General features: G+C 39.9%; 1 protein-coding gene across 1 annotated transcript; it reads right to left on the bottom strand.

Moving 5' to 3' along the window:
- Positions 1-7,900: 7,900 nt before the first annotated feature.
- LOC149228664 (uncharacterized) lies at positions 7,901-8,603 on the bottom strand. The gene is made up of 2 exons (XM_089380828.1): positions 8,108-8,603; positions 7,901-7,956 (listed from the first exon to the last, which is right to left on the bottom strand). Exons 1-2 carry the CDS (start codon positions 8,601-8,603, stop codon positions 7,901-7,903), a joined length of 552 nt encoding a protein of 183 aa, XP_089236954.1.
- Positions 8,604-15,101: the final 6,498 nt, after the last annotated feature.

Below are 15,101 nucleotides of genomic sequence, written 5' to 3' on the forward strand. Positions count from 1 at the left end.
ACCAGAATGAGACGCTCCTCACCCACCACAATGAAGTATAGGTTCGGATCAACCTCACTCTTTGTGAAATCCAACTGCTACAAGTATGTATAAATCCTAGAGTACCAAGCTCTAGGAGCTTGCTTTAGGCCGTAAAGTGCCTTTTTCAATCTTCACACATGGGACTCCTTCCCATGCACCTCAAAGCCCTATGGCTTCTCAATATAAACATCCTCTTGAATGAAGCCATTGAGAAATGCAGTCTTAACATCCATCTGGTGGATCTTCCAACCCATCTCTGTTGCAATTGATATAATGGAGTGAATAGATGTATACCAAGATACGAGAGAGAAGGTCTCCTCATAGTCAACTCCCTCGACCTATGAAAACCCTCTTGCCACAAATCGAGCTTTGAAATTCTTGATGTTGCCATCTCCAGCATGCTTTATCTTATAGAGCCATTTGGAAGTAACAACTGATTTACCTTTAGGCCTTGGCACTACCTCCCAAAAATAATTCTTCATAATAGAAGAATACTTCTCCATCATGGCCTCTCTACAAACTTCCTAGCTAGCTACCTCCTCATAACTAGAAGGCTTGGAGTCAACAATGCTTGATACTAGTGCCATGTAACTACATAACTGCTCAGATGGTTTACTCTCTCTAACTTGTCTCTTTGGCCTAGCAATTGATGTGGCCTCGCACAAGGTATCTTGAAGCCACTTGGGCTTCCTATTCCCTGAGCATACTTCTTCCACTGGAGTGAAAGAATCCTCATCATCATCAGAATCATGAACTCCTGAAGGCCTACCAATTGACCTCATGCCTGAATATGTGCCTGTAGATGTTGAAGTACTGTGTGAACTATCCATTAGTGGACTACCTTGTGAACTGCTCTGTGGATTGCCCTACATGTTGCCCGAAGAACCACCCACCTAACTATGAGAGCCACTGCTCACTGATGGAGGTGACACTGTAATTGATGTACCTCTTGATCCCTGACCACTGGATCCATATGACTGACTCAGCTGTTCCTGAGGGTCTGGTGACTCTAGATACCCTAACTCCCATGACCTCCTGAAAGCTCTATCCTCCTCAAAGTTCACATCCCGTCTGGCAACCACTTTCCTCTGCGCAAGAATATAAATCCGATAAGCTTTCGAGGCCTCGCTATAACGCAAAAATATGCCTTTATCTACAATGGGCTCTAACTTGGCCCTATTCTCATTGGGGACACAGGAATATGTAAGCCACTCAAAGATACGAAAGTGCTCAACATCAGGCTTCTTCCCAGAAAAAGCCTCCTTCGGAGTCACATTCCCCAAGGCACGATGTGGACTCCTATTCTGCAAGTACACAGTAGTGTTGCAGGCCTCTACCCACAAAAATAAAGGTAACCCTTGATCATGAAGCATGGCTTTGGCAACCCTTGCAATGGATCTATTCTTCCTATCTGCAACCCCATTCTGCAGGGGGTAGTAAGGAACCATGAACTCCCTCCTAATGCCTACCTTAGCACAAAAATCAACAAACTCACAAAGGGTATACTCCCCTCCATTGTTCGACCTGAGGACCTTGATCTTCCTACATGTCTGGGTCTCCACAAGAGATTTGAAATCTTGAAACCTCTTGAAGACCTCACTCTTGGTCTTCAAGAAATAAATCCAAGTCATCTTGGAGTGGTCATCAATGAATAAAACAATGTACTCATAGCCACTCAAGGATACATGAGACATCCGACCACTCACATCAGTATGAATCAAGTCATGGATCCCGACCGCTCTGTTGTCATTTCTGGGAAAAGGGGATCTGGCAAACTTCCCCATAGCACATCCTCTGCATACATCAAGGTGATCAGAACTGAAATCTGGCACACTAGTGGTGATCCCCCACAATGTACTCAAGGCCCCATGATACATGTGCCCCATCCTATGGTGCCAAATCTCACACAACTCTGAACTGCTGGATCTGCTGTCGGTCCTATCTCAGTTGTTGCTACTCAATGCCATCAGGGGCTAGAATGAGAACTTGTACAACTTGGCATGGCACACACCAATCTCTCTAGCTGAAGAACTTGGAGTTCCCATAGGATATATAAGCACCTACCCTCTCCTGAACAACACATCATACCCTCTTCCCTTAAGTGTTAAGACAAATATTAGTTTCTTCTTCATTCCAGGCACATATAGAACATTTGACACTTTCAAGGGAGGTTTAGGTCCCCTATCAAATGTCAATGTCCCCACACTGACTACTCTAACTATGTTGTCATCACCAAGTACTACCTCCATATTAGTATCATTCTCTGAAAGCTCTGAGAAGTACTCTCTGACTCCTGTCATGTGGTGGGAAGCACCACTATCAACATACCAAATGCTAGAAGATGCTCTGCTAGTAGCAAGGAATGCACACTACCTCTGAACCTGTATGGCAAGTGATCTTTCACTAATGGCCTCACAAGCTATGAACCCAAAATACTGATCAAAGTTCTCTGGGAATATCTCTATCTTTGCAGAAGCTTCGATGGGTTTGTTTTTCCCTTTCTTGTTCTTCTTCTCCGGACACACAACATCATAGTGTTCCAACTTTTGACAATTCCAACATTTGATTTTGGAATATTCCTTCTCCTTGTTTTGTTGCTTGCCTTTACCTTTTCCTTTTCCTCCACTGTTGGAAGCTTGCTTCTTTACTCTGCCCTACTTGCCTCTTTCTAACAATGCCACATTATCATCCTCCACCACCTGTTTGGCTGCCCCAAGATGGTTCTTTCTGATGTCATTCTGAATGCTATCATCCCACAACCTCTCCCAATTGGGAAGGTTTTCCCGTGCAATAATGCCATCCACAAAATTCTCCCAAGTCTTGGGAAGACCATTCAAATCAATCCTCACCAACTCAGTGGGTGAAATGATCTCACCTACGTTGCCAACTCATCTCTCACTGAAGTGCTATTTGTGAGGTATGTTGTAGAACTATCAATATTAGCCATTTTAATGGCCTTCAGTTTCTCCTTTAGGACCATTTTTCTATTTTCATTTGAGCTCTGGTAAATACTGGTCAAGGTTGTCCACATCTCATGTGCATAAGTCTTTCCTCTCACATGAGGAATGACATGATCTTTGATTCCTTATAGAATCAATCTTTTTGCATTAGCATCCTTTTTTTTAAACTCTGTCAACTGTACAGGGTCAGCAGGTACTACTACTGGTTTCTGTGTGGTATTTACCATAATGCCCCAAACTTTTGCTTCCTCAAAGATGCTATGGATTCTCTCCTTCCATGCAATATAGTTGTTCTGCCCATCCAACCTGTCTTCAACTCTCAAACCCAAAGACATGTTTCACTGTCCTATCAAACTGAAATTTTCAAATCTGCGGTAAAGGTTTATGTTTTCTATGTAAAAATCAGCTTGTTGTAATTTTCACTTTGCTGTCCCAAACTGCACTTTTTAGCCAACCAAGCTCTAATACCATGAAGAATTTTCAACCCCCACTCTGGTTATCAGTTTTTCTTATCACTCCATGCATTTAGTTTTAAATCCAAGCATGATAAAAATTATAAAATATGGAAATGACAATATTTTCTAAAAACACAAATTGAGAGATTTCACAATCACTGAAATTGCAAAAATAATACACAGTAAAATTATGACAACCACACACAAAAAATAACACAGTGATTTTTGGTCAATGTGACATTGGAATGACCCCCTACAACTTTTGGGGAAAACCAGTTTGAGATCTCTTCTTTATTTCTGAAAATGCTTTTACAAAGAAATTGAAATATAGAGTAAAAATTCCAACGACCACAAATTACAACTTATCTTGATTTCCATGCTTGCACTCCACCTCGAAAATCATGCAAATAAACAAATATTCAAAACATAAATTTTCCAGCAACAAAAACAACATTAAATGTTGTACATCCTGCCTCAAAAAACGTGCCTAGAACTTCTTGTATGGACCGTACGGATTTCAGCAGTACAGTTGCCTCGAAATTTGTGACCAAATCTGCCTTGAAATTCATGCCCTTACTGTTGTCCCTTTTCCTTGATTTCTGTGTTGTCCCTTTTCCTTGATTTCTGTGTTGTCTCTCTTCCTTGATTTCTATGCCTTTCTCCTGCTATACGGTTTTGCCTTGGGATGCATGCCAATAAATGTTTCTGCCTAGATTTGCTTAAATGTCTTCTTGCTGCTCTCCTTCACTTCCTCACTACTCAAAAATTTTCTCCTTTCTCTCTCTTCTCTTTCTCTCAAATGCTCATGAAAGAATGAATTGATCTTTTTCTCTTCTCTTCTCCTTTTACTCTCTAAATAACATTTTGGGTTACCTTAAGATCTAATGGCTGAGATTCATTTAGATATAGGGATGAGAATAAATATGCATTTAATTCTCACTTTCTATTTTTTAACTCACCCACTTAGATAAAGGCCCACTTAGCCTTTTATTTCCATAGTCACTTTTTCACTTTCTAATTCTTCATTGACTTTAATAAAGTCACCTTTAAGTTAGAATGTAACTTTACCACTTATAAAGTCACTTTTAAATTAGAATGTAACTTTACCACTTATAAAGTCACTTTTAAATTAAATTGATTTTACCACTTATAAAGTCACTTTAGGAGAAAAGTACAAATAAATTTGGACACTCTTCCCCAGGCTAAAGATCAAATACTTAGGGAACCACTTGTTCTCTGGTACCCAAATTTTAACATAAAGAACAATGGATTCAATTTTATATCAAGACCCTAGCATAGTATGGCTCATTCCCTTTCCAATACTACAAAAAGTTTATTGAATTTTGTCATAGATCTAGTTTGGAGGACAAAAATAGAATGACTGAGATCTATATGTACAAACTCATATTGACTTATTCGAGCTTTTGGGATTCCAATTATAGAATGGGAGATGTAAAATTAATGGCATTAGCCTCTTGGTTAACTCATGAGGAAGTAAGGGTTGAAGAGTTAAAGAGGGTCATGTCTAGAGAAACTCAGAAACCCCTATGGATTAGAGAAACGTTGATAGCCCCTCATATTGTCATCAACAACCATAGAATCATTTCTAAAGATCCTAACTTGGCACCAATTTACATAGAAAAACAAGAACAAGCCATCCTACACTTTGAGGACATTTTTAGGTTGCTAGGAACCAAGAGTTTGCAAGCTTGTTAGAGGAGATGGAACTCCTTACCACATAGCTTAAAAATTAGAGAGTATCACTCTCTAGAGAGATTGAGGAATGCCTTGGAAAATACACCCTTGTATAAAATAATAGTTAAAATTTTAAAGGTCAACTAGATAGGGTTTAAGTTCAACCCACCTCTGCTATTGGGGTTGCATGAAAGAAAAGAGTAGGCACAAGAACACCAAGAAGAGACAAATATGGAGAAGAATGCAAGGTTCCACCGTCAAGAGGGCACTCCATCAGAGATACCTTGGGATGTCAGGGTTGCTACAAGGGTTGTGAATGAAATGCAATTAATTGGTTGAGTTGCTCAGAGGGTGAGAAACACTTCCATTAGGGGGGCGATGATGGACCTCATTAATAGGTATACATCAAAGCCCACTTGGCCATCCTTCATCATACATTTACCTCTCTCCTTGCATTTGATAACAAATTTTTTGACTATAATGTGTTTATTAGGGAGATTAAGGAATTTTTATCATGTCTCATGACGTAACATGATTAATGTACAAGAAAGGAGTGCATTTATTGTGTATAATTACGTTGGAGGTAGCTAGAGGAGATGTAGGAGGCTCGTTCCCAGCATTAACTCACCAACCAACTCAACTTCCTATTGGAGAAGTTACTCCACTCAATTGTTGCAAGTATATCAAGGAGATAGATCCACTTTTATAGGGATTTTGGAGGGAATCAACCCTCCTTTGGAGGAGGCTTCCCTCTCACTAATTTTTTATAAACTTTGGAGCCCAAGGGATCAACAGGATTTAAAATTTTAAATGCGTACATTGACTATTAGAGTTAGGAGACTGTACTTGTCATTTTCATTTACATATCATGTACTTGAGAGATTTTGTAGATCAATGAGAAGTATTTTGTTGCCTTTAATTTGAGTGTGTTCTAGAAGGTTAAGTTCCCTTGGGTCAAGGCCCAACCCAAGCACTATAGTCTCTCTCCTTTGTACATTTTATTGTGCACACCTCTTATATGCACTTAGGTCAGCAACATTTCCTCTCTTGCAAGTTCTATTTATATGAAAGGTTGCCTTTGCATATTTTTCAATCAATGCTCTTGGAAAGTGTGGTTTTAGGCCTTTTATTGGAAACAAAAAATGATACGTTTCCTTTTGAATGTAGTAGTTATATATTGAATAAAATTCAACTCATCCTTTCCTTTGTAGTTTAATTTTATGCAATCCATAATGTTAAGCATGATTTAGATGTTTTATAGGATTGAGTAATATTTTTTTTTTTTTTGTAAACTACTGCATTTCTATTATCTACATCAAATTTAAAAATACAAACTAAGAAACCTCAATCCGCCCAAATGGGAAACCGGATCTGTTGGTTCCTCTTCATCAAACATTCAATATTGTTTTTCGTTCTAAATACTATCATGAAAAACTTGCAGGACATTAAACCTTTTTAATCCAAATGTTTCCATAAACTATTCTTTCAAAGATCTGCTAAAAGACCTATCTTCACTACTACTGCTGAGACATGCAAACAAATTTCCAAAAAAACAGAGCAGTGGCATCTAAATTAAAAAAAAGACAGTTAACAAGCCTTTCAATTCTCTGCGCTTCCCCTTTTGATTTCATTGTTGTCTTTGGTCTTCACCAGCTCCTTCAGCATCTCCCGAATCTCCTTAATTTGTTCATTCTGTTGACGCAGTATACCTTCAACATTCACCACCTCCTTCTTCACTGCCGACGCTTCCTGAGCCATTTCCACCATTTCTGCTGCGACTTGCTCCATGGCCTTGGCCAAAAGATGCTTCAGTACCCAGTACGTGTGAAGAGCTCGGCGGTATAGAGTTAATCTGCCTCTGGTGTTGCCTGGGTCAGGCAGCTGGGTTGTCCATTCTTCCATCTCAGGGTCAGACGATTCTTCCAAGACTCTGTTTTCCATAACTTCAATGATTTTCTGGATGTTTTCATTCGTTTCTAGATTGTATCCATGTTCTGCCTCATGCATCGTCTGGTGGATAGATTTCTTTCCCCTTTGTCGCCTTCCCTGAGGCTGGTTCCCCTCCTCACCGTTGTTTGCTTGCTGGGGTCTACCTCTGCCTCTCTGTTCGCGAGCTTTCCTTCTTCCATCTGTTCTACCTCATTTAGCACCTTTGCTGCTCTGACCTGTTTCAAAAGTCTTACTCCGAAAACCCTCGTCCTGGTTAATCTCCATTTCGTCTGAGCTTTCGATTTCAATTTTTATTCTGCTCCGTTCAAATTGCCTGTCTCCGAATTCCTCCCGCTCTGCCTGGACTCCTTTATCCCAGCTCGCTGCCATTTTGGTTCGTTTGAGGCGTTGATTTTGGTTCCTCTGCCAGGTCTCTCCTTTCCTCGCCACCTTCTTCAACTTCTTGCTGTCTTTCATCCTTCTCTTGTTCCGCCTTATAGAATTCTCGCCACCTTTCCGTTTATGATGAGTTTTCCCTCCACTTCCTTTCTCCCTTGTAACTCGAATGATGCTCTCTTCGGTGTTTTCCAAGGTTTGTTTTGGATTGCGTACCTGCTGCTCTGAATTATCATCAATTACTAATGTCAAGGAGGTGTGGCCGCCGTCCTTTTGTCCTGTCTTTGCTACCGAATACACCTGCCTTATCTTCCCGCTTCGGATCTTCACGGTTTTTTGATTACCATTATGTTGTTTCATGGTTATTGTTGTCTATGAGTTGTTTTAAGCTATCCCATCTTGTCATCACTATTTGATTTGTCCAGCTGTCATCCACTTTCCCCATTAATTCCTTACTTCCCCAATTGGCCAAGCAATCTGCAGGCTTATTTCCTTCTCTCCTGACATGCGAGGTGATTTTGTATTCAATATCTTTCAATGTTTCCTCAATTTCTTGGACTATGCTCACTGTTCTCCAACTTTTGAAAACCTTCTCCCATTGTTTCCCTTGTATTAATTTTCTTATGGTGGTTATGACCAGGGCTGAATCACCTTCGATCTCTATCTTCCTATATCCGTTTCTTGTAGCAATTTTGAGGCCCTGGTAAGCTGCCATAAATTCCGCTTCGTTATTACTCATTGTTCCTCCATGTTCTGCATAGATCCATTCTACCTCTCCTTGTCTGTTTCTAAAGATTCCTCCATATCCTGCTGGACCTGGATTCCCCTTAGCCGCTCCGTCAAAGTTAAGCTTGATAAACCCTTCCTGTGGCCTTCGAAAGACTGCAAGACTTTGGCCAGCGATAGGTTGTTGTTGCTTTGTTTTTTGTTGAAAGACCATCCCTTGTTCCAGGTTCAACCTTTTTAGGATTTCTGCTTCTTCCTGAGAGGTCTTCCAATCTTCCTCTGTCCAAATTTCTGCAAGGATTGATTCCCTGATTTGTCTCAGGGTCCTTTGCCAAACTTCTTCCGGATTTGATATTTTCCCCTGGAAAATTCTTCCATTTCTCTCTTTCCAAATATTCCACACATTGAAACCTGCCACCATGTTCCAGGCTCTTCTTACCACCGAGCTTTTAAACTTTCCTTCTCCCCAATTACATAGAGTTTGTATGATATCCTATGGATTTCATTTAGTTGTTGAAAATAGATCTTTAGTCTTATCCCATTGGAATTGGGCCATTCTGCAACCATTTAGGAGGTGTTCCTGGTCTTCTTCGTCTTGGTAGCAGAGACAACATCTTGATGGGCCTGAGAATCCTCTTTTTTGGATTCGATCCCAGGTTAGAATGCGTTTTCTCCCTACCAACCATACGAACATCTTTATCTTCGGCCACCATTTATTTTTCCAAAGCTTCCTCCATTTATGCTCATCTTCCCTCTGCTCTTGCTGGATTTTTATATTATATGCTTCCCTAATAGTGAAAGTTCCTTTAGTTTCTTTACCCCATCGTAGAATATCATTGCCTCCTCTGTTTTTTATTTTCCTGGACTCTAATTTCTTACTGAACAAGGTTTTTTGTTCCTCCGTTGCATTCCTGTTCTAGTCTTCCATTGATTTCCATTCCCTCCATTCTTCATTTCCTCTTCCTTCTATCCAATAATCTTTGACCCAAATGAGTTCTCTGTCCATCCCTGTTCTGTAGATATCCTGCATTCACCATTTTCTCCCTTTGCTGCCACACTTCCTCCCAAAATCTCGCATTCTGGCCCCCTCTGATCTCCCAAAATATATGTCCATCAACTAATTCTCTACTTTGATTAGTCAGGTTCCATATATCTGATCCTCGTGGTGTTTCTTGTTTCCTTAATATTTCTTCAGGAGTTGATGGCATATTATATTTTGCTGTCCATATTTCTTTCCACAGGTCCTTCCCTCCTTGCATCCATCTCCATCTTAATCTGGCTGCTAGAACTTGATTTAGGACCAATGGGTCCCTTAGACCTAGTCCACCTTTTTCTTTTGGTTTGGTTAGGCTATCCCATGAGTAGAGTGCCCATTTCTTTTGTTGCTTAGGCCCTCCCCATAGGAATTTTCTGTATATCTCTATCAGCTTATTGCATATCCCTTTTAGTGCTGCCATTACTGATAATGGATATATCGGAATCGCCTGAATGGTTGATTTGAGCAAAACGACCCTTGCAGCAAGATTCAGAGTACGGAAAGACAAATTTTCCAGTCTTTTCATGATCTTTTCCAAGATGGATTTCCAGTTTCCTATTTTAAGGGATGATGAGTCTAGCATAGTTCCTAAATACTTTGTAGGAAGTTCCCCTTTTCTATAGCCCAAGGTCCTGGTTAAATGATTTTTGATGGGTTCCACTGTATTAAAAAAGAATGTTCTTGATTTTTCATTTTTTACCTCCATACCTAAACCTTTCATAAACACCTCTAGAATTCTCTTTATCCTTCTCACCTCATTCAAGGATACTTTGCAATAAATCATGATATTGTCCACGAACTGTTGGTGAGTGACAGTAGTATGATTGCCCCATAGTCTCAAACCCTGGATTTTCCTTTCTCTTAATTCTTTTTTGAAATATCTACCTAATCCTTCTGCTGCTATTATGAAGAGAAAGGGGGATAGGGGATCCCCTTGTCGAAGTCCTCTTGAAGCATTAAAAGTAATAGACAGGGCTCCATTTAGCAGGATGAAGAATTTCGGCGTGGAAATCATGCTTAAGACCCACTTCACCCATCTATCACAGAATCCAAAAGCTTGAAGGATGGCTTCTAGATATCTCCAGTTTAATTTGTCATAGGATTTTGACAGATCTAATTTTATCAGCATTCCTTTTTCCTTTTTCATTTTCAATGTGTGGATTACTTCCTGGGCCACCACTAATCCATCCAGAATCTGTCTTCCTTCTACAAACCCAGTTTGTTTTGGGGATATTATGTTCGGGAGAATAGATTTCAGCCTCTGGGCCACCACTAATGCCACTATCTTATAGATAACGTTACATAAAGCTACAGGGCGAAAGCCTTCAGCTTGATCCGCTTGGGTAGTTTTAGGAATGAGAGTCAACAAGTTTGAGTTTATACCTGGCCATATTCTTTGATTGATTCTAGCTTCCTCCACCACTTCTAGGACCTCTTCAACAAGGAAGTGCCATCCTGCTTGGTAGAATTCTACCGTGTACCCATCTGGCCCGGGGCTTTGTTCCTTTTCATATTCCTGACTGTTTCCTCCACTTCTTCCATTGTAATTTTCCTCATCAGAGCCAAATTCTGTTCTCTGGTTACCAGTTTAGGGATCTCCCTGCTTATCTTCGTTATAGCCTCTGTTCTATTGTCTTGAGTTTCATTTAGTAAGTTTTTGAAATGATTAACCAGAACTTTTTCAATTTCTTCATGCTGGAGGACTCGCTGACCTTCTTGGTTTTTTATGGAGAAAATTCTGTTTCTTTGTCTATGCTGTATCATTGCTTTATGGAAGAACTTAGTATTCCTTTCCCCTTCTCTAAGCCACTGAACCCTTGACTTCTGTCTCCATAAGATCTCTTCTTGTTTCCTTCTCTCTTCTAGCTGGTTTATTATAATTCCTTCTTCCTTTATTCTATCTTCCTGTATACCTTCTAGAATATCCATCTGCTGCAGCTCTTCCATTCTTTGCTCTAGGCGCTGTTTCTCTTCCAGTATATTTCCAAATTCTTCTTTATTCCACTTTTTTATTTTGTCTTTCAGCTCCTTTAATTTGAGTTGGAAGGTATGCATTTTATTTTTCCCTTTTTGTTCACTCTTCCTCCACCATTCTTCAAGTTTCTCTATCAGCCCCTCATTTCTGAGCCAAAATGCTTCAAATCTAAAAGGTTTGTTATTTGGTCTTTGCTTGAGATCTATTTCCATTTTAATCGGCCAATGATCCGATCCTGCTACCGGAAGAATTGTGGCTTCTATGAAAACATCTTTCATCATTATTTGTTCGGAAATTAAGAACCTATCAAGTCGTGAAGCAATTTGATTAACTCCCCCTCTTCGGTTGTTCCAAGTATGGTTTCCATTTATAGTTTGAATATCGATCAGTCTCTGCTCCCTTATCATATCTCCGAACTGTTCCATTGCTTTATCCATTCTCCTTAGCCCTCCTCTTTTTTCCGCTAAGCTTTTAATCAGATTGAAATCCCCTCCTACTATCCACTGCCTTCCAGGGATTAGACTCCTCAATGCTTTTAGATTTTGCAGAAAGTTTTCCCGTTCTCCTTGGGTATGGGGTCCGTAAACCCCTGTTATAATAACCTCCTCTGTTGTTCCTATTATCTTTGCAGTTCCTGTTAGAATTCTTGGAAAGCTTATCCAATTGCTTAATTGTATTTCTTCAGGGTTCCAAATTATTACCAAAGCCCCCGCACTCCCAATCGCATCCTGTCCCATCATTTCATATCTATTCTTGTTTCAATTCAAAATATCTCTCATTTTCTCAGTACTTATTATTGTTTCTTGTACTATCATTATGCTGGGCTTATCTTTTTTCAGTCTGTCATTTAAATACCTCTGTTTGCCTCTATTGTTGAGGCTTCTTATGTTCCAGCTTGTGATGATCATCACAAAAGTTTCGGAGGGGTTTGGAATACCTCTGATAGAGGTATAACTCTCCCTGAATTTACTAACATCTCTCCGACTTCTTGAATTGTTTCACTCATTGTTCTTCTACCTCTTTTTTTGCCTCTCTTGCCGACACTTCTCATTCCTAGATTTTGTGTTTCCTGCATCTCCATTTTCCCACCTCTTCGATCTTCAGTTATTCCCTTTTTCTCTTTGTATATTTGAAAGGCCTCTTTGTACATCTGTTTCTGATCCTCTGGAATAAATCTTTCATCGAGCCTCTTCCATTCCTGCAAGAGCTTCGTCATTACTTGTTCTTCTTCCTCTCCTTTTGTTTTCTGTGGGTCTATTTCCATTCCTCGTTGATCCTCTTGGTTTTCTATTGGATTCTCTGTCCTCTCTTGACCTTTATCTACTTGATCTGCCTCTTTCTCCACGTTTTCCTTTATGACTTCCATTCCTTCTATTTCCTCATCTTCGTTCTCCTCTGTTTCTACTTCTTCATCCTGTAATATTTGGAACTTGTTTTGGGATTCTATAATATGGATTCCTTTTTGTTTATCCGTCTGTGTCTTGTTGTTCCCTCTTTTTTTCTTCCTCTGCACTTCTCTGAAGTCCTCATTCTCCCTTCCCGATTTCTTTGCCACGTTTCTCCTCTCATTTTCTGCTTCCTTTTCCTTTTCTGATAACGTGATAGGGCATTCTCGGTATATATGACCATACTCATGGCATCTTCTGCAACGAAAGGGAATGTGCTCGTAGTCAATTGGTTGATGCTAAATCTCATCGTTATATTCCAACTCTATTGTGTCTGGAAGTGGCTCTGTTATGTTCATATATGCGCATATTCTTGCGTATGTTGTATATCTTCCCCTCTTTGTCGACTCTGCCACTTTCACAAATGATCCTATTGCGTTACCTATACCCTCAAGGATCTTTGGGTCCCAGAATTATGTTGGTAGGCCAAAGAGTCTGATCCATACCGGGGCTGCTAACATTCTTTCCTTATCTAGGTTGTAACAGTCTACCCACTGTCTCATAAATAATCCAGCATTGTTCATGAAGTAAGGTCCTTCCTCAAAGATCCTTTCCCTGTCTTCTAGATTGGAAAATATGGCTGTAAAAAATCCCTTCGCCCCTAGCTTTATTTCCACATGTCCTTTTGGTTTCCACCTTTGCTAGATCCATCTGAGAAGGTCTTTCTCTGCTAGCCAGTATCCTACAAACTTACAGATCAAAGCATAATCCTTCATGTAGCTTCCATATTTCTCTAATCTGTTATGCGGTATTACAAACCTGGGTTTGTTCGTCGCCCTCGGCATACATTTACTTGTTGCTCCCGTTCTCCTTTGCGTTCCTGCTACTAAGGTCTCTCCTTCATTTGTTCTATCTCCTTCCTTCTGTCGTTCCTTCCTCGCTTCTCCCGTTATCACTGCTTTGAAGGAGGGGATCTCTCCCCTCCCCTACTCCGTTTCCATTTCATTCCCTCAGAACTTGCGCTTCTATTTATCCCCCAGTCTTTAGGTTTTTGTTATTTTCATGCTCTAGTCCCTATACTTCTGATTCTCACACCCGAGATCTGTCCCGGTGCGCTGCTTCCGCGATCGACAACCCTTCTACCCTACCTTTGACGAAACCCTCGCCTGTGAAACCCTCATCTCGAAGTATTGTCAAATTTCCAATTTGAAAGGTCGCTTTCACGATTGAGTAATATTTGTGGTGTGCAGGTCATACAATTTGGGTTGTAGGGAACAACACTATGATTTTCACATTAAACCCTACCATAATTACCCTCTTTCCATCCTCACCAAATTCTTCAAGCAGTCTGCACCTAGAAAATTCAAGACAGATTTGTTAGAGGTCACTGTTTTCATTTCCGCCTTGTGCAAGACGGGACCTGAGAGGTATTAGTCTTGGAAAGGACCTCCATAACCTTCTCCTATCTCCAACAACCATTCATCACCTTCATATCACCTTTGAATCCCTTAGAATTCTCTCTGATCCAATCCTGTAGAAAATTAGGCCAATCCTATAGCATCCTATAGAAATATTGTAACATCCTATAGCATTGCATAAAATCCCTTAGAACTTGGCTAGAATTTCTCTTTAATCTTGATTTTTTCTTCCTAGCCCTTTACATTTCTTGCAAGTAGATTAGCATTTCCTTTTATATAACATTTATGTTTCTTGCAAATAAACTAGAAGTCCTTTCCTTGTACAACTTAGATTTAATTTGCAAAATGGTCTTTGTATGCCTTGGTTTGATCCACTATTAGAAAGGAGCTTAAGTAGAGCTTAAATTCCTGTGCATATAGCACTGTAACCTCTTAAGTTTGTATGAAGCCTAAATTAAAAAATTAAATTTGGTAGCCCTAGGAGTTGCAACATTCTTATTATACCAGAGCTCATCAGTAAGGAGTTCCAAGATATGGGAGGTGATTCCCCAGTTGAGTTTGGGTAAGGGTCCTAATCAACCCATCAACAAGATGTAATGCTCCTAGTTTATCTTGAGTAAAGTAATTCAAGTGTGGAGCATAGAGAATGATAGAGAAAAGGTACCATGATTGCATGTAAATGAGCATAAATTGTTGAGGTTTACTGATGGCTTCTTCTTCTTTTTGAGCAAGGTGGTTGAAAAATATTTTGGAATGATGGGAAAACATGATTTCAAAAATAAATCCAAAAGAAGAGTGGGTGACACATCCACTTTACAAAGGCTTGGTCACTTCCACCATTCATGAACATGATCTAAAATATCGGTGGAAGTATTTTTTCGAAATTGAGCTAGTAATTCCAACCAAGTGTCATGGCGGACTGGGAATTGGAAGAAGGTGAGGAAGGCCTTAACTAAGGACTCAAAGGTACCATTTGATCTTATGGTCTCACCAACATACCATTTCACAATAGGGTGTGTGAGGGTGTGTTGGAATAGTCAGTCTAACAAATTTCTCGATAATTCTATTCAAGGAAAACCATAAATGAAATGTTAAGACATGGCTA

This window comes from Pinus tabuliformis, chromosome J, assembly GCF_031772625.1.
Source record: "Pinus tabuliformis cultivar Carrire ecotype Pingquan chromosome J, CPIR1, whole genome shotgun sequence".
Taxonomy (NCBI): domain Eukaryota; kingdom Viridiplantae; phylum Streptophyta; class Pinopsida; order Pinales; family Pinaceae; genus Pinus; species Pinus tabuliformis.